Source organism: Ranitomeya imitator, chromosome 5, assembly GCF_032444005.1.
Source record: "Ranitomeya imitator isolate aRanImi1 chromosome 5, aRanImi1.pri, whole genome shotgun sequence".
Lineage (NCBI taxonomy): Eukaryota > Metazoa > Chordata > Amphibia > Anura > Dendrobatidae > Ranitomeya > Ranitomeya imitator.
The window spans coordinates 354,157,106-354,178,066 of record NC_091286.1 but is presented as its reverse complement, the minus strand read 5'-3'; the positions used below and the strand labels follow the sequence as shown (position 1 = coordinate 354,178,066).

Here is a 20,961-nt window from a genome sequence, read left to right as displayed (position 1 = left end):
CAAGTCACAATCAACCCTTCAATGAGTCGTGCAATATGACTTAGGCCTCCTTACCTTGACAAGCCAGAGATGGTATGTCACTCTCCATAAGGAGAAACCTTACCCCTTAGACCCCAGTCCAGAGCCTCTCACCTAGCCAAATCAGTTCTCATGCTTCGCACTGACGAGGGCCAACAGCCCGAAACACCGTGTCTGCGAATTGAGATATTGATTTGGCTTTTATCCTAAGTCATATTGCAAGACTCGTTGAAGGGTTGATTGTGACTTGTAGGATCGTTACTTCCAACAGGTGGCGCTATAGAGTTTAAGTCCTCTTTTTCTCAGAAGAGGCAATTTGCATATTATATGTATGGAGTATTTCACTTGGCTAAACCATGTTTTGAAGTCGCTTGTTGTTTCTCTAACATACCACATATGACATGGACAATCTAAGGCCGGTTTCACATGTCAGTGGCTCCGGTAAGTGTGTTGACAGTTTCCTCACGTACCGGAGACACTGACACACGTAGACATGTGTCTCTGCAGATGTCAGCATGTTCTCACGGACAGTGTGTCAGTGTGCAAAACACGGAGGCATGTCAGTATTCGTGGGAGCGCATGGATCACACTGACCCATTAAAGTCAATGGGTGCGTGTAAACACATACTGCACACGGATGCTGTCCATGTGCTGTCCGTGTGCCCTCTGTGTGCTGTCCGTGTGCTTTTTTTAAAGTCATAGGGTTAAAATTGAAACAAATTGTTTCAATACATGGACACGGACACACGGACAGCACACGGATGATAAACAAGGACAGACGGATAGCACATGGATGACACACAGATGGCCTACGTGCACACACGGACACACGGATAGCTCCGGGACCATTTCTTCTGGTACCGGAAATATCTGTCTGGACGTGTGAGAATGGTCTAAAAGGTATACATCAAAGTCAGACTCACAGATCAAAAATGAATTGATTTTGTAACTAATCTGAGTATGTCTATGAATAAAAAATGACCCTTTAAGCACAGCAGAACAATCGATGCAGTTCAGACATGGGAAACATCCCACTCTCTGTACCCCTGTAAGAGAGGTCTGCTTTTGTTTTTTTAATGAATCCACATCTGAGCGTCCTGGACCCGTAGAAGCGAGTAATCGCGAAACTGCCATCGTCCTTCTTTCACCTCCCCCAGCATTCCTCTCACGTCCTGCTTGTCCTCTCTTTTGTCCATGGCACAAATGTGAAATAAAGGACATGTAACTTTTCACTTCAGCTGGTGAGTGCTGCATTTTCTGCAGATGTGAGAGATCTACACCCAAGATCATCGTGGGACACTAGTTATTAAATGGATTACTTCAGAACAGGAAGTATACGGTTGGTTTATTATTTTATTTTTTTTACTGGTGTTCAAGGGGGTCGGGCATTAGCTGTGTGGTGAGAAAATACAGTATATGTGTGTATGTGTTTTTTTTTTACACTTGAACACAGTAGCCGGATGATAGGAATACTGTCCCATCATCGGCTAGCTGTCACTGTAGCAGGCATAGCTGGATGGGACTAGTAGTCCCATCGGATGATGCCTGCCTACATACAGACCCGCACACACACACAGACACACACAGATGCACACAGACACCCGCACCCAGACACGCACATCTTCTCTGCACACACATAGTCTCTGCCAACACACATACTCTCTGCCCACACATTCTTACTCCTCCCTATCTGCAGCGTTTATCGCACGCGACTCTGCAGCCAAACCGCAGATCTTTTTAAACCTGCGGTATTGCTGTGGATTTGCCTGACTCAATGGCAGTCAATGAGTGCAGAAACGCTGCAGATCTGCAAAATGAATTGACATGCTGCGGAAAATAAAATGCTGCAAATCCACGCGTATTTGTCAGCAGCAAGTGCACACCCATCCTCAATTTCACACTGCGGATTTGATGCAATTCTGCGAGTCCAAAAACACTGAGGAAAAACGCATCAAAATCCACAACGTGCGCACATGGCCTTGCAGGCTATTTATTTAACCCATTATCTACCAATGTCTTTTTTTTGGGACCCCTAATCTTTTGCTTCTAGCAACTAAGATTTTATAATTTTTTTAACGCACAGAAATAACGTATCCTCCTGAGAAATAACCTTTTTTGCTATAGATAATAGAGGAAGATCCTGAATAGATACACTCAGAATTGTCTAATAAGTTTTTTGAAAAATGGTTTTTCTAGATCATACAAGTACTGGAAAATAGCCTATCCGTGTTGCTGTCATTGCTATGGTTGATTTTTTTTTGTGTAGCAGTAACTAGCATTGCCCTATGCTATAATATCAAAGATGATATAACATGAATGCAGCTATGCATCATTACAAATACTTCGTCTCCATGATGTCAGGTTGTCAAGGCTTCGGAATAATGCCTTACAACGAACTCATCTATATTACTAATGCAGCAACTCAGCAGGTGGGCTATGATACGGATTATGAAAGATGGTTGTTTCAGTCTGTGAGCAACAATACACAATGAAAGGGAAATCCTAGACCTACAGAGTCAGTGTGACTGTGAATTAATTGATTAATTGATCTGTAACAGCACATTAATTGCAACATTTTTATTGTACACATACTGCGAATATAAAGGGTAGTTTAATAGCCCTCTGTCCTTATTTTCTTTCTGAAGAAAAATACTGAAATCAAGGCTTGTGTATCGGACAAAGTGGCTTCCTGGCTTGTGAGATGCATGTTACGACTACTGGAGTGGACCCTCTAGGTTGCGATACCAACCGATCCTGAGCTAGCTGACCTAGTGCATCCACCCACTATACAGGGAGCATCTTGGGTAGACCCAGGGGGATAAAGTACCGTGACTGCCGGTACCAGGTGGAGACTGAGAGGGTATGAAAAACTAAGAAGCACACTGGATACAGGAGAGTGCAGAGCGCACACAGGGAAGCACACTGGCTATAGGAGGGCACAGAGCGCATACTGGGAAGCATGCTGGCTACAGGAGAGCGCAGAGTGCACACAAGGTAGCATGCTGGGTACAGGAGAGTGCAGAGTGCATACAGGGGAGCACGCTAACTAAAGGAAAGCACAGAGTGCACACTGGATAGCGCAATGGAAACAGGAGAGCACAGAGCTCACACAGGGTAGCACGCTGGATACAAGAAAGCGCAGAGTGCACACAGGGTAGCACTCTGGGTACAGGAGAGCGCAGAGCGCACACAGAGTAGCACGCTGGATACAAGAAAGCTCATTGTGCACACAAGGTAGCACTCTGGGTACAGGAGAGCGCAGAGCGCACACAGGGTAGCACACTAGATACAGGAGAGCACACACAGGGAATCACACAGGATACAGGAGAGCGCAGAGCGCACACAGGGAAGTTTGCTGGATACAGGAGAGCACAGAGCGCACACAGGGTAAGAAGAGCAGAGTGTGCAAAGGAAGGCACACTGGGACCTGAATATCAGAAGAGCACCTGCGCTGGAACCAACACTGACCCAGAACAGATGCTGAAATAATAATCAGGCGCTTCCTCTAGAAGGAAGCTGCCTGTTATACCAGTTGCAGCCGCACGTGAGGGAGGACTTCCGGGTCAGACCTCATAAGAAATGGAGGAGGCGCACAGCTGTGGCCTAAGCAACCGAGTGTGAGTGCACAGAGGATGAGATCCTCGATGCACCTGCCAAGCTGGAAGCTGAGGAGAGACCCCCAGAGGAGCCCGGCCAGCAGCACACTGGAACGCAAGGTAAGTATCCAAGGGCCGGGGGGCAGATAGCGTCGTGACAATGGACAACATATAGAGATTTTTTTACCTTGTGGGAATAAAAGGACTAGAAATAGGAAAAACCCAATGTGGCTAAACAAAGAAGTAAGACAGGCAATTAACAGTAAAAAGAAAGCATTTGCACTACTAAAGCAGGATGGCACGATTGAAGCTCTAAAAAACTATAGGGAGAAAAATACTTTATCTAAAAAACTAATTAAAGCTGCCAAAAAGGAAACAGAGAAGCACATTGCTAAGGAGAGTAAAACTAATCCCAAACTGTTCTTCAACTATATCAATAGTAAAAGAATAAAAACTGAAAATGTAGGCCCCTTAAAAAATAGTGAGGAAAGAATGGTTGTAGATGACGAGGAAAAAGCTAACATATTAAACACCTTCTTCTCCACGGTATTCACGGTGGAAAATGAAATGCTAGGTGAAATCCCAAGAAACAATGAAAACCCTATATTAAGGGTCACCAGTCTAACCCAAGAAGAGGTGCGAAACCGGCTAAATAAGAGTAAAATAGATAAATCTCCGGGTCCGGATGGCATACACCCACGAGTACTAAGAGAACTAAGTAATGTAATAGATAAACCATTATTTCTTATTTTTAGGGACTCTATAGCGACAGGGTCTGTTCCGCAGGATTGGCGCATAGCAAATGTGGTGCCAATATTCAAAAAGGGCTCTAAAAGTGAACCTGGAAATTATAGGCCAGTAAGTCTAACCTCTATTGTTGGTAAAATATTTGAAGGGTTTCTGAGGGATGTTATTCTGGATTATCTCAATGAGAATAACTGTTTAACTCCATATCAGCATGGGTTTATGAGAAATCGCTCCTGTCAAACCAATCTAATCAGTTTTTATGAAGAGGTAAGCTATAGGCTGGACCACGGTGAGTCATTGGACGTGGTATATCTCGATTTTTCCAAAGCGTTTGATACCGTGCCGCACAAGAGGTTGGTACACAAAATGAGAATGCTTGGTCTGGGGGAAATTGTGTGTAAATGGGTTAGTAACTGGCTTAGTGATAGAAAGCAGAGGGTGGTTATAAATGGTATAGTCTCTAACTGGGTCGATGTGACCAGTGGGGTACCGCAGGGGTCAGTATTGGGACCTGTTCTCTTCAACATATTCATTAATGATCTGGTAGAAGGTTTACACAGTAAAATATCGATATTTGCAGATGATACAAAACTATGTAAAGCAGTTAATACAAGAGAAGATAGTATTCTGCTACAGATGGATCTGGATAAGTTGGAAACTTGGGCTGAAAGGTGGCAGATGAGGTTTAACAATGATAAATGTAAGGTTATACACATGGGAAGAAGGAATCAATGTCACCATTACACACTGAATGGGAAACCACTGGGTAAATCTGACAGGGAGAAGGACTTGGGGATCCTAGTTAATGATAAACTTACCTGGAGCAGCCAGTGCCAGGCAGCAGCTGCCAAGGCAAACAGGATCATGGGGTGCATTAAAAGAGGTCTGGATACACATGATGAGAGCATTATACTGCCTCTGTACAAATCCCTAGTTAGACCGCACATGGAGTACTGTGTCCAGTTTTGGGCACCGGTGCTCAGGAAGGATATAATGGAACTAGAGAGAGTACAAAGGAGGGCAACAAAATTAATAAAGGGGATGGGAGAACTACAATACCCAGATAGATTAGCGAAATTAGGATTATTTAGTCTAGAAAAAAGACGACTGAGGGGCGATCTAATAACCATGTATAAGTATATAAGGGGACAATACAAATATCTCGCTGAGGATCTGTTTATACCAAGGAAGGTGACGGGCACAAGGGGGCATTCTTTGCGTCTGGAGGAGAGAAGGTTTTTCCACCAACATAGAAGAGGATTCTTTACTGTTAGGGCAGTGAGAATCTGGAATTGCTTGCCTGAGGAGGTGGTGATGGCGAACTCAGTCGAGGGGTTCAAGAGAGGCCTGGATGTCTTCCTGGAGCAGAACAATATTGTATCATACAATTAGGTTCTGTAGAAGGACGTAGATCTGGGGATTTATTATGATGGAATATAGGCTGAACAGGATGGACAAATGTCTTTTTTCGGCCTTACTAACTATGTTACTATGTTACTATGTATTACCATTTCCTGACTGCCCACTGTAGATAAACATCGGTAAGCTTTGTTCACAACATTTATCAATGGTCAACAGTCTCGCAGCACTCAGGATACCCCGGGTGTATGCATTTGTGGTGGAGAGTGATAGCTCTGATAGGTGACATGATCAGAACCTGATTGGATGAGGTCCCCTTGATGTTAACCCTTTGCTATCTTCTAGATGTTACCATGAGCGCATTTTGGAAGATTGTGAGAATGAGAGTGCTTTGTCTCTTACCTCTCCGGCACCCACTTGATGTGATCACAGGGGAACCAAGAGTTGTCATGGCAGTCAGAGATTTTATGATGTCCTCCAAGTCTGCCAGGTATGGTGGCCTGAAAAAACATTAATGCTGAAGGGAGAAGCGCACAATAGTGATACGTGTATGCCGCTAGGTTCAGATAGGAGCGGGACGGGTCTCATGAATTCTTTGGAACTCTGGCGGAACTGTTACTCAGGGCAACCATGCACTGCAGCTTCCTCAAGCATAAGATGGATCCACTTGCTCACACAGACACAACTGATAGAGTCCTCATGAACAGATAAACAGTGTAGTTTAATATCACAGTACGTCCAGTGTAATTCAAGTCTCTTAAGCACAGGCGTTATAAACAATACAGCTGCTTCTTAAAGGCACATTGATTAACTGTCTCTTTTGATAGCAAAGTTCAGCACAGATCAAGACTCTTTACAAAAGCACAGTTGTACACAGCATTCCTTCTAGCACAGTGAGATGGAGGAGGAGGGGGGTTGGCTGAGGGAGATGATCCCTGTGACACAATTCCTTCCACTGCTCCTGATAGATTTTCTCAACTAGCAGTACAGGGGTTAGCCCAGCTCCTCTCTGTAATGGAATCCTGTGTCCCTGAACTTTTGTGAGACAGATCATACACCACTCATCCCTTCTACTGCTGCCAGAATAGTAAACAAGTTTCCCACAATCCCCCTGGGGCTCTGCTAACCACTCACTGTCTCCTGTGGCTGTGTTAACCCCTCTAGTTGCTGAATGGTTTTGAAGCAACAGCAGTCAGCACTACTTCTGCATGTTACAATAGGGTTAAACCATAATATAGGAGACAGTAAAAACAATTGGTTTGCTCATATTGGGTGGTTGTGTGAAGACACAACCAGTATAAAGGTTTAGATAGCCAGCTGCCACTGCCCCGTGGCTGGGGGGAAGGCTCTGCCAGAAGGGAATTACCAAAGCAGAAAAAAAACACATTTAAAAATTGCACTCCTAGAAAGAAGTCTCTTGCTCAAAATTACTGTTTTTTGTTCATTCTACCTCCCAAAAATTGGAATAGAAAGCAATTAAAAACTGTCATGTGTCCAAAAATAGTACCAATAAAAAATGACAACTATGCCCACAAAAAACTCTGTCGGAGAAATATGGAAAAATTATAGCTTTCAATATATATTGTCACAAAAAAATAATATTAGAATTACTGGGATACATTGAAGCATTCCAAAGTGATAACTTCAAAACGTGACACTGGTCAGAATTGTAAAAAATGGCCTGGTCATGATGGCAAAAATAGGCTATGGCGCAAAAGGGTTAAAAACCCAAAAAAATCTCCATATTCTAGAAATGTAAAGGCAAACTTCTACCTCTCAAAGCGTGCATATTTTAAAAAATAAAACAATATTTCAAACTTCTTTGCTGTAATAGTTCTACTAGATCTGTACACGACACCCAAAAACAGCTGTTGGTTGCCAACAGTTACATCTTTTTTACCATAGCTAAATAGCTTAAGGCGACATTAATAAGACTGTTTCAAATGGGGTTCAATGCAGCCCTAGGAGACCTCAGAGTGTTATACATGTATTTTGTGGCATTTACAGTAGGCTTTACAGTATTTACAGTATTGAGATTTTTGTTGAATTTATTCCATGTGAATCAAATTTTGCGGGAAAATTCAGCAAAACTGGTGAATTTGAATTTCAAATGATTTTCTCATCTCTATTCATGTCATATGGATTTATTGCATTAATGAAAACTCTTTCCACTTTCTTTTGATTCTTTTCTGATATTACAGAATTTTTGGTGTGTTTTTCTGACAGATTTACTGAATACCTAATGCCCTCGATTCATCTGCTTTATTTCACTGAATCAATGACTCATTCACTTGCTATTTGTTCCAAAATCTTATCTACAATAGTGATGAGCGAATATACTCGTTACTTGAGATTTCCCGAGCACGCTCGGGGGTCCTCCGAGCATTTTTTAGTGCTCGGAGATTTAGTTTTTATTGCCGCAGCTGAATGATTTACATCTGTTAGCCAGCATAAGTACATGTGGGGGTTGTCTGGTTGCTAGGGAATCCCCACATGTACTTATGCTGGCTAATAGTAGTAAATCATTAAGCTACAGCAATAAAAACTAAATTTCCGAGCACTAAAAATTTTTCGGAGGACACCCGAGCGTGCTTGAGAAATCTTGAGTAATGAGTATATTCGCTCATCACTAATCCACTATAATTGATGGAGTGGAGCTTTTGTTCCTATGCTACATACACTATGCTATGATTTATTCTAAAAATTCCAAAAATCTGATAAAGAGCTTTTATCAGTTATTGTCACAGAGATCTTGGAGATGCTAAGTAATAATACGATTATTCTAGCTATATAGATATTTATGTTTTATCCATAAGGATAAGAATATAAATGGACTTTGGAATGTAGTATACACCATCTTTGAAGGAAAAAGTCTTCAATGTCAGCAGCGGCTAAGTGACAGGAATAGGATGTCATCCAATACACATCCTATTTCAGTCACCCTACCGCTGCTGCCAATCACAGGCCTCAGTGGTCAGTTGGTCAAGCATGATAAAAAACAACCGTGTTCAAAACGCGTCGCTTGGACTTGTTCCTGTCGCCATATTTTTTTAAATTGTTTTTTGATGGAATAAAAATTACCCTGAAAATTTTTAACAGAAGTTGGAACATTTGTTCTTTTTTTGCATCCTGGAGAGAGCACAATAGGTATCCTGCTTTAATTTTTTGTTCACACCAGGGAGTCTTGGCTTCAATGAAAACTTGAATAGTTTATTGTTCATATCTTAATTGGTTTCCTCACCCCCTGGCTCTTTGTAATTTACCCACTTTCCTATGTCCATTGTGCAATTCTACATATAAGATACTTAGAATGTAAGCTTTTTTCCTACTGAAATTCTGTGTGAAGGATGAGGAGGGAAGGGCTGAATGCACACTCACTGGAGCGGCTTTAGGGATCTTAATATTTTCTATGACAATATGGATCATCGGTATGGCATCCAATGGGAAACTGTAAATGGTCCTGTAAATGACTGACAGCTGCTGAGTCAACAAATCAATGGTATACGGACAGCACACGGATGACAAGTGTGAGAAAATCATGCTACTCTCCTGGATTAGAATGGATCTGATTTTTTATATGCTATTGTGAGCATACCCTAAAGAGTGTATATCTTGTTTCAAGAAAACTTGCAGCAAAATGTCTTTATCTTCCTCGAACTCCTCCTTCTTCCCCCTTCCCTCTCCATAGCATTTTATGAGCACTAACTGCCATATCCTATCTCATTAATGGGAAGATTTGTACTTACTGAAGACAGATTTTGCTGATTTTTCTCATGAGTGGAGAGTGAAAGATCAGTCCAGGAGGACTAAGAAGCAGATTGTCTGATGACATATTACAAAATTTCTTATCATCACTTATACTATTGAATTTATTAAAAAAATCGCTGGTTACTGTTTAACTATCAAGAATCAGTTGTAGTAGAAAAAAATAATAATTTGCATGTAATCTTGCAAAAGATTCCACATGGACATTAGAAGAAGTTAAATAATCCAATTTTATATTTATATCAATATAAATCATTCATTATATTCATGTGAAACCCATGGAGAAATTAGTATTCACAGACAAGAGCAAAAATCTTATGTAAGCTCAAAATTCACAGCACTCACACAGCCTACAATTTATACAAAATAAATTGATCAAATTTTCATAACTGTCATTTGGATAGAACTGGCAGCACACGTAAATAATCAGATGTAGCCATCTGGTATGACTTTGAGCATCAACATTCAAAATGACAACATATGCATACGCTAGTATCCGGCACCGGATTCACATTATTTTTATTTAAAACATATTTTCATGTTAATAAATAATTGTAAAATTAAAAATAATACTTTTAAGGTTGTATGCACTAGGCAGATCGAAAAATTAGCAAATGGTCCGACCCACCTGTGCCTCTAATATTTCCCATTTAAAATAATGATCCTTTGTATCAGTCATCCAAAAAATATGAAAATGTTTACATCTAGGAAAGAAATTAAGGGCTTGTTTCCACATGCGAGAAACACGTCCGTGTCTCGCATGTGGAAACGAAGCTCTGGTGCCGGCACTGTGGAGCGGAGCGTGCGGCCGCATAGCAACACATGGAGCCGCACGCTCCGCTCCGGAGTGCCGGCACCAGAGCTTTGTTTCCACATGCGAGACACGGACGTGTTTCTCGCATGTGGAAACAAGCTCTAAAAGTGAATCTGTCCCCTAATATGATGCCTTTGTGTAAGAACAGCATACTATAAAGACACGTCTGCAGTACTACTGTCACAGAAGATGCTGTTGTTTTTGTGGTGCTCTATTAGCCAAATGGCACATTATTTTTGGGGCAGTTAGGGGTAGTAACACAGCAGACAGATTTGCTTTAAATATTCTTCCAGGGAAATTATTCCATAAGAGAATTTGCCTTGAAAAAAAAATGTCAGACTGCTCTATTTTACGCCGCACAGCATGGAACTTCGCCCACTCAGATTTGTTAATTCAAACACCAATTTATTATTTCCAGATGTACTGTATACAATGAAGTGGAGCAGCTAGATAACTAAATGAACAATGCAAGCATTGCTTGCATGGAGAAAGAAGATAAAATGCAATGTTCAGCGTTGATTTTTCTTTCTCATTCAATAACATACACAACAAAGAACATCTAATTACTTCTGAGTCAAGACAAAAAGATGACACATTAAAGGAATATATTTCTAATGTTTCCAGGAAACTTCTGGGGCATAACTTAGTATATTACTTTTTATATTAAAATTCTTCAAATATCAACCTCCCCTATCTCTGTGCATAAAATGAAAATAAAAGCATGCATAGAAATACAAGTTCTAGTTATAGAGTTTTCAGACACGACTTTGTGGCATTCTAGAGGATCACATTAGCTGGGATCCCACTAATGTTAAGAAGAAAGCATATAAAATAATAAATCATAAAATACATAATTCAATATCTCAGAGTGATATATGAAATTAAAATTACTGATTGTTTTCATATCTGTTTGGGCATAAAATCTGTGATTATCTGATAATGAGTTATACAGGTTTTGCATAAGTACAATGCGTAAACAATATAATTATTTTTATCTACATCTTCCAATATAGGGAGCAAATGTTGTATCATATTGAAATCAATACACAAATACAATAATTTCCCCTGATTCCAGGGGAATTTTATCCAGCCTTAGATGTTAGTGAACGAGCGTGACAATGAATTGCTGTAATTGATCACGTGGACAAAAATGTTGTGCCAGTATGATGTAATGAACAATGGATAAGTACAATGGCATGTAAAAGTTTGGGCACCCTGGATCAAAATTACTGTTATTGTTGGGGTTGAGTGAGTATATCCATTAGGATTCGGTACTTGGAGAGTAATGCGCTACTTGCGGTACTCAAATCCTAGCGAGTATTTCACCACTTGCCTCACAATATGCGTACCTCCTGCCCGGCATTAGCCAATCACAGTCTTGGTTGTGGGCTGCATTACTGTGATTGGCTGTCTGCGCAGCGTCATAGATGAGTCATCATAGTAGGCTATGAGTCATAAGCTCTATAAAAGCCCTGCCGGTGCCATTTTCTGCACATTGCATCCGGAACACAGCTAGTGCTCGCATAGGGAGACTGTGAGCAGCTGCTAAGGAGAATTGTGCTTTTGGAAATCATCCAGAAATCATCCAAAAAAAACACAAAAGCTCTTGTGAGAGCTATTCTAGTAGTATGTGACTGTTATTGTACAGGAAGACAGACAGCAGAGTTACAATACATACGTAGTACCTCAATATCTCAGCTCTTGCTGAAAGTACTGTATAAAGTCAGAGAGTAGTGACAGTTTTCCCAGCTATTTCTGGGGTCATGTCTACCCCTGCAGGACAATTTTTTTGCTCTTGCAATGCTGTTTGCACACCATATTAGCATGCACGTTACTGCACAACTGAGACACAGCCAGCACCATTGTTTTCTGTTGTGACTGGCGAGCAAAATATTCGGCTTTAAACTTAGGCCAATTTTTTTTACATTGCAGACAGTCCTCCTGTTTGTAAAACACACAGCAATACTAGGCTGTATTGCTACCTTCCACAAAGCATGAACTGCTCCTTGTTCCACAATATCTGCATCTGAACGTCTGCAACTACGTCACAAAAAACCCAAATTCCCAAAATGCCTGTTGTGAAGGGACGTGGACGTGGGCATGGGGTTGTCAGTGGTGCCCGACAAAGCACTGAGTCTGGTAGACAGAAGAGGGTTGATGCATCTATGTTCAGAGTGCGTCAGAGCATGTTTTCATTGCCACTGGAGCGATCATCACAGATGCATGCACACGGCTGACTACAGAAAACGCAGACAGGCTGACTGATAAAATTTAACAAGGACTAGATTTTGCCACAGTTTTTAAGCCCTCCAGATGACAGCATCCCAACCTAAAGTCACCCAAAATGTTCTTTTATGCTACTGGTGATCACGTCCATCCCTTCCCAGAACAAGACGAGGAAAAGAATGGACTATAGAAAGGCCCGCACAACCAAATGTAGTAGAAAAATACAATATTGTTTATTAAACACCACAACAAAAAATATTAAAACCATTTAAAATGCAACACCATGTACAAAAACACCCCACAACAATAGCAACATAGGTAATGGATACATATGGCCATAAAGCATGTAAGCACGGTAGGGAAAATGAGTAGATATATATCCTCAAAAGCTAACACAGTTAGATGCACGGGGCCCAAAAGAATATAATAATCTACAATAGCTACACTGCATAGGATAGGAGCCTCCTAATGACGCCCTGGCAGAAAGATGACATGTAATGCCTATCAAGATCTAGCCTGCACGCATAAAAGTGAAAACTCAGCTAAATCAGCGAGCAGCTGTGCTGAATCCCATACCTAATCCGGCCATACGATCCAGAGCAAAAGTCCGTGCCTAAGTGTCCGGCATCAAGACAGAGGTGGGGTGGGCAAAGAGAACCCCACGCGTATCGCCGCCGCAGCGGCTTCGTCAGGGGAAGTGAGAGTAGTGGTGATTAATCCACATATATATACACTAACCAATACCGTCCGGTGTGCAGACAGCTGGGACGCCCGGAAGCAGGTGGAGGAAGTGCAGAGACGCGCGCCGGCTGAGTGGAATGGGAGGCAGACCGGAAGTATCAACAATCTCCATGGAGATAAACGGCGGCTGCGCAAAGCCGACTCACACTTGAGTCGCATTGCGCAAGCGCCTGAAAGCACGGCCGAAGGTGCACGAAGAATGGGCAGAGAAGCCAAAGAGGGGAAAGGAGGAGACAGAAGGCATAACGCCAGATGGAGCATATAACCTGGCCCAATAGCCAGTATGGCAAATAAGGCACTAAAAGCCGGGGAAAAGAAATAAATGTTAATTAATGCACACACAGGCATATATAAAGACTGGTGAAAATAACAAATGCCCACATAAGTGTATGGAGAAAAGCGGCATACAGAAAGTATGCATGCCGCAACCCCATACATATAAACACATCCCAAAACAACAACAAGCACATCCAATGATATCCACAATTAAAGGCTCGACACCCAATAAAGAAAACAATATAATGACGCGGTAATGGCATATGAATATTACAATCATACAAAGGATGTTTCTTCATCACTGGGTGTCTGTTGGGGGAAAAAAATGAGTGCATACAATAATACTAAGATAGTCCACAAAGTCCCATCCGAAAGGTACTCCATCGGCTCCTCCATATTCTATGGCGACGCCAGAAGACTGAAATGTCCAGGATGAACAATGTTAACGACCAGGTCATGTACAAATAGAGCCAAACGAGTCCAATGTCCGGCCTGAGTCCAAGTGACATAGAGTCCAAGTGAGCAAGGTGGATCCCCATGAAGAGATTCATTAAACAACAGGGGAAATATCCAAATATAGCGTGTTCTTCCTTGCATCTCCACGGATTCCAGGAGAGGGTCCAATGGTGGTGCTTTCATTTTCCAAATTGTAGAGGGGTCAGTACACAAACCATGTGGACGAGTCACAGCCCCATAGAAACTACAAGAACGATATATAAAAAGTCATAACCCAATAATATAAACCTTGAGAAAGAACCTCAAAGAAAACACATAGGTATAAGAAAACGGATATAAAGCATTCCATTTATTGATCATCAGCCTAAAAATCCCGTGAAGAGAAGCTCCTCGTTCAATCCAAAGGGAGCCACCGTTTGTAATTGGAAAATCCACCTAGATTCCACTTGTAATAAAATCCTACGCTTGTCCCCTCCTCTTTCATTGTAAACAAGTTTCTGCAGGCCCACCACCTGAAGACCAGAAGAAGTACCGCCATGATGTGCCAAAAAATGTTCAGACACTGGAGTGAGGGCCTTACCCTTCCTAGAATCAGAAGCCGCTAGATGTATCGTAGAGATATGTTTCTGGACGCGTTTTCTAAGTTCTTGCGACGTCTGTCCAACATACAATAATTTGCAGGGACAGATGAGGGCATAAATCACGTCCCTAGACTTACAATTAATGTAAGCCTTGAGTGGATGTCTACTGGAACGGATAGGGTGAATGAAAAAATCTCGCGTCACGGCCATGTGGGGACAGATGTTGCAGTCCCCACATGGAAATGAGCCCCTCAGAATAACGCCCCTGTTCAATCTCGTTGTAGGTCTCTGAAAATGACTTCTAGTGAGAAGGTCTCTTAAATTTGGTGCTCGCCTTGCTACCATAAGGGGTCTCTCACTAATGATGTCCGCTGTTTGCAGGTCTACACGTAAAATCTGCCAATGCTTGGATAGAATACCACTGACCTGTTTCCAACCACTATTATAGTCCGTAATGAACCGAGTTTGTGTATCCTGACACCGTCTCCCAGCGGACAGGAGTGATCTCTGGTCCTGATTCCTCGCTCTTTGATAGGCCGTGGAAATAACACGTTTCGGGTAACCCCTCTGGTGGAAGCGGTCTGTGAGATCACGAGCTTGAACCGAAAAATCACAATCACGAGTACAGTTACGCCTTACACGTAAAAACTGTCCTGTGGGAACACCCACCTTAGTATGCCAGGGATGAAAACTCGTAAAATCCAGAAGTGAGTTCGTTGCTGTCGGCTTGCGATATAGATCTGTTGCCAAACCATTCCCATGAGAGAAGACCCTCAGATCCAGAAATGTAATCTCACTGGCAGAAAAAGAATAGGTGAGGTAGATGTTATAGGGGTTAGAGTTTAGAGTATTGAAAAACTCGACACAGTCCTCCTCCGTCCCCTTCCACAAAATAAAAATATCATCTATAAAGCGAAGCCAGGCGTGGACATGGGCCGCGAACGCTGGTAATGGGTAAACAAACTTCTCCTCCCACCAGCCAAGAAAGACGTTCGCATAGGCTGGTGCACATTTCGCGCCCATTGCCACGCCTGACCTCTGCAGATAATATACCCTATCAAAAAGAAAAAAATTATGGTGGAGAACAAATGTCAACAGGTCAAGCAGGAAAGAGTCATGGCCTCTATCCATGGAGCTATAGCCTTACAAAATAATAAGGACTTTACCATCAAAGAGGCAGACAAAGGGGGTAATGTGGTGTTATGGTCTGTCCAACTTTATGAGGCTGAAGCCAAGAGACAGCTTAATAACACCCAGTACTATCAAAGGCTTCCATCTGACCCCACTTCTCTCTTTCTCTCCAAATTTGAACAGCTTCTTTGTAGGGCCCTACAGCTTTCCATCATAACCCAACAAGAAAAACAATACTTGTGGGTAGCCAACCCGGTCACGGCTACGTTTTACATGCTGCCGAAAATTCACAAAGACAGTCAGAGACCCCCTGGTAGACCGATTGTCTCCAGTGTTGGTAGCATGTGTGAGAGGGCAGGTGAGTACCTGGACTTCTTCCTTCAGCCGATTGCCTCGTCTCTTCCCTCATTTGTCCGTGATTCCGCACACTTTATTGACATATGTGGGCGTATTGAACTTCCGGGGAATTTTCTCCTAATAACATGTGACGTAGAATCATTATATTCTAATATCGGACATAAGGAGGGGACCGAGGCGGTGGCTTATTTTCTGAACCAGAATAGCTCCATGGATAGAGGCCATGACTCTTTCCTGCTTGACCTGTTGACATTTGTTCTCCACTCAAGTGTGAGTCGGCTTTGCGCAGCCGCCGTTTATCTCCATGGAGATTGTTGATACTTCCGGTCTGCCTCCCATTCCACTCAGCCGGCGCGCGTCTCTGCACTTCCTCCACCTGCTTCCGGGCGTCCCAGCTGTCTGCACACCGGACGGTATTGGTTAGTGTATATATATGTGGATTAATCACCACTACTCTCACTTCCCCTGACGAAGCCGCTGCGGCGGCGATACGCGTGGGGTTCTCTTTGCCCACCCCACCTCTGTCTTGATGCCGGACACTTAGGCACGGACTTTTGCTCTGGATCGTATGGCCGGATTAGGTATGGGATTCAGCACAGCTGCTCGCTGATTTAGCTGAGTTTTCACTTTTATGCGTGCAGGCTAGATCTTGATAGGCATTACATGTCATCTTTCTGCCAGGGCGTCATTAGGAGGCTCCTATCCTATGCAGTGTAGCTATTGTAGATTATTATATTCTTTTGGGCCGCGTGCATCTAACTGTGTTAGCTTTTGAGGATATATATCTACTCATTTTCCCTACCGTGCTTACATGCTTTATGGCCATATGTATCCATTACCTATGTTGCTATTGTTGTGGGGTGTTTTTGTACATGGTGTTGCATTTTAAATGGTTTTAATATTTTTTGTTGTGGTGTTTAATAAACAATATTGTATTTTTCTACTACATTTGGTTGTGCGGGCCTTTCTATAGTCCATTCTTTTCCTCGTCTTGTTCTATATCGATGTTATTGGACTTGGCTCTGCACACCTTTGATTCATATTTCTTAAACAGCTAGAGTGCACCCTTTTATATAGTATTTGTCCAGAGTGTAGCCCTGTGTTCCAGGGCATTTTTTCTTAGGGTAGCACACACCTATTTGGGTGGTGCCGTTGTTTATTATATAGTTATATTATTCTCTTCGGTGTGCTTTCTGCTGGTATCGCCATGGATTGGGAGACCAGGGAAGCAGCGTTACTAGCTAAATCCTCCAGTATGTTTGGGAATTCGGTGGCTGCTACGGTTAATTTAGATAACGGCTTCTCGACTTTATGTTCAGATTTGACCAGGGCTCATAAGACTTGCGTCAGACTCTGGTGGAATATTAGGAGTTTGGATGAATATATCAAGTCAGGCTTTGTCCCTAGGGGGCTTCGTATATCTATTTTTCCGGCCTGGGAACCCTCTGATGCTTTCCAGCAGCAGTGGGAACAGGGTTTAACACGTTGTTCTACTATTTTAATGAACTTACTTCTTGATCATGATAGATCACTGTTTACTTCCACCAAAACTACCATCAAGGAACTAGAAACGAGATTATGCACTTTTGATGAGGGGCAAGTCTTGGTTTTCAAGAATAAGTTAAAAGATACTATTGACAAATATGAAATTGAGGTAACCCAGCGCAAGTGTAAGAAGTTCCAAAGAGACAAGTCTGACTTTGAACAGAAGACGGCCTATAAATGGAGGCATACAGGTAACACCCGTCGCCCCAGAGTGCCCAGGGGCCAATCACCATCTTTGGCTGTTGCTTCCTCCCATGGAGATGAGAACTCGAGTGATTTTTTGTCCTCCACCGGGAGCGAGGTGGATCACGGACCCGACGAGGGAGGAAGCATAAGAAATGTAAGGAGAAAATTAACACGGCACAGGGGCCACACATCCCCCTACCGTCACAATTACCAAACCAGGCGGAAGTAGAGGATCCTGGGGTCTCCGGTCAAAGGACATCAGATCGGGATACCAGTTCTAAGGCACTGCAGGTAATAAATCTCTCTAACCACAGTCTTACATTGGTGGAGTTATCAGTCCTTCAGAAGGGTCTTTCGTTTGTCCCCACACACTCGGTTGATAAGTTTACTCTTATTAAAGACCTTTATTTATTTTGCAGGAAGCTCACTTTCCAGGTCATGTACAATAGGCCTGACGTCCTACAGACAATGCCTATGGATGAACGCCGCACCTTTCAAGATCTGCTGGAGCTGTTGGAGGAAAATGAATCTGGTTCGGTTAGGAGAAGGTTCCCACACAGGAATAAATCACTTAGAACACCATCTTTTTCTTTGGTGCCTGCCATCAAGATTTTCTTTGAAGTGGTCAAGCGGGACATTTTGTCCATGCCTATCCGGGTAAGTGGCCCGCCAAATCTGAATGCGGAGGAGAAACGAGCCTTAATAGCCTTACAAAATAATAAGGACTTTACCATCAAAGAGGCAGACAAAGGGGGTAATGTGGTGTTATGGTCTGTCCAACTTTATGAGGCTGAAGCCAAGAGACAGCTTAATAACACCCAGTACTATCAAAGGCTTCCATCTGACCCCACTTCTCTCTTTCTCTCCAAATTTGAACAGCTTCTTTGTAGGGCCCTACAGCTTTCCATCATAACCCAACAAGAAAAACAATACTTGTGGGTAGCCAACCCGGTCACGGCTACGTTTTACATGCTGCCGAAAATTCACAAAGACAGTCAGAGACCCCCTGGTAGACCGATTGTCTCCAGTGTTGGTAGCATGTGTGAGAGGGCAGGTGAGTACCTGGACTTCTTCCTTCAGCCGATTGCCTCGTCTCTTCCCTCATTTGTCCGTGATTCCGCACACTTTATTGACATATGTGGGCGTATTGAACTTCCGGGGAATTTTCTCCTAATAACATGTGACGTAGAATCATTATATTCTAATATCGGACATAAGGAGGGGACCGAGGCGGTGGCTTATTTTCTGAACCAGAATAGCTCCATGGATAGAGGCCATGACTCTTTCCTGCTTGACCTGTTGACATTTGTTCTCCACCATAATTTTTTTCTTTTTGATAGGGTATATTATCTGCAGAGGTCAGGCGTGGCAATGGGCGCGAAATGTGCACCAGCCTATGCGAACGTCTTTCTTGGCTGGTGGGAGGAGAAGTTTGTTTACCCATTACCAGCGTTCGCGGCCCATGTCCACGCCTGGCTTCGCTTTATAGATGATATTTTTATTTTGTGGAAGGGGACGGAGGAGGACTGTGTCGAGTTTTTCAATACTCTAAACTCTAACCCCTATAACATCTACCTCACCTATTCTTTTTCTGCCAGTGAGATTACATTTCTGGATCTGAGGGTCTTCTCTCATGGGAATGGTTTGGCAACAGATCTATATCGCAAGCCGACAGCAACGAACTCACTTCTGGATTTTACGAGTTTTCATCCCTGGCATACTAAGGTGGGTGTTCCCACAGGACAGTTTTTACGTGTAAGGCGTAACTGTACTCGTGATTGTGATTTTTCGGTTCAAGCTCGTGATCTCACAGACCGCTTCCACCAGAGGGGTTACCCGAAACGTGTTATTTCCACGGCCTATCAAAGAGCGAGGAATCAGGACCAGAGATCACTCCTGTCCGCTGGGAGACGGTGTCAGGATACACAAACTCGGTTCATTACGGACTATAATAGTGGTTGGAAACAGGTCAGTGGTATTCTATCCAAGCATTGGCAGATTTTACGTGTAGACCTGCAAACAGCGGACATCATTAGTGAGAGACCCCTTATGGTAGCAAGGCGAGCACCAAATTTAAGAGACCTTCTCACTAGAAGTCATTTTCAGAGACCTACAACGAGATTGAACAGGGGCGTTATTCTGAGGGGCTCATTTCCATGTGGGGACTGCAACATCTGTCCCCACATGGCCGTGACGCGAGATTTTTTCATTCACCCTATCCGTTCCAGTAGACATCCACTCAAGGCTTACATTAATTGTAAGTCTAGGGACGTGATTTATGCCCTCATCTGTCCCTGCAAATTATTGTATGTTGGACAGACGTCGCAAGAACTTAGAAAACGCGTCCAGAAACATATCTCTACGATACATCTAGCGGCTTCTGATTCTAGGAAGGGTAAGGCCCTCACTCCAGTGTCTGAACATTTTTTGGCACATCATGGCGGTACTTCTTCTGGTCTTCAGGTGGTGGGCCTGCAGAAACTTGTTTACAATGAAAGAGGAGGGGACAAGCGTAGGATTTTATTACAAGTGGAATCTAGGTGGATTTTCCAATTACAAACGGTGGCTCCCTTTGGATTGAACGAGGAGCTTCTCTTCACGGGATTTTTAGGCTGATGATCAATAAATGGAATGCTTTATATCCGTTTTCTTATACCTATGTGTTTTCTTTGAGGTTCTTTCTCAAGGTTTATATTATTGGGTTATGACTTTTTATATATCGTTCTTGTAGTTTCTATGGGGCTGTGACTCGTCCACATGGTTTGTGTACTGACCCCTCTACAATTTGGAAAATGAAAGCACCACCATTGGACCCTCTCCTGGAATCCGTGGAGATGCAAGGAAGAACACGCTATATTTGGATATTTCCCCTGTTGTTTAATGAATCTCTTCATGGGGATCCACCTTGCTCACTTGGACTCTATGTCACTTGGACTCAGGCCGGACATTGGACTCGTTTGGCTCTATTTGTACATGACCTGGTCGTTAACATTGTTCATCCTGGACATTTCAGTCTTCTGGCGTCGCCATAGAATATGGAGGAGCCGATGGAGTACCTTTCGGATGGGACTTTGTGGACTATCTTAGTATTATTGTATGCACTCATTTTTTTCCCCCAACAGACACCCAGTGATGAAGAAACATCCTTTGTATGATTGTAATA

General features: G+C 42.8%; 1 protein-coding gene across 1 annotated transcript in view; it reads left to right on the top strand.

Moving 5' to 3' along the window:
* The first annotated feature begins 17,615 nt into the window (after positions 1 to 17,615).
* LOC138637758 (uncharacterized) overlaps positions 17,616 to 20,961 on the top strand; it is a 43,941-nt gene continuing 40,595 nt past the window's right edge. Inside the window, exons 1-2 of the mRNA XM_069726676.1 lie at positions 17,616 to 18,455; positions 18,678 to 19,766. Of these exons, the coding sequence (XP_069582777.1) occupies positions 18,237 to 18,455; positions 18,678 to 19,766 (1,308 nt within the window). The 5' untranslated portion in view covers positions 17,616 to 18,236. The remainder of the gene's footprint in view (positions 18,456 to 18,677; positions 19,767 to 20,961) is intronic.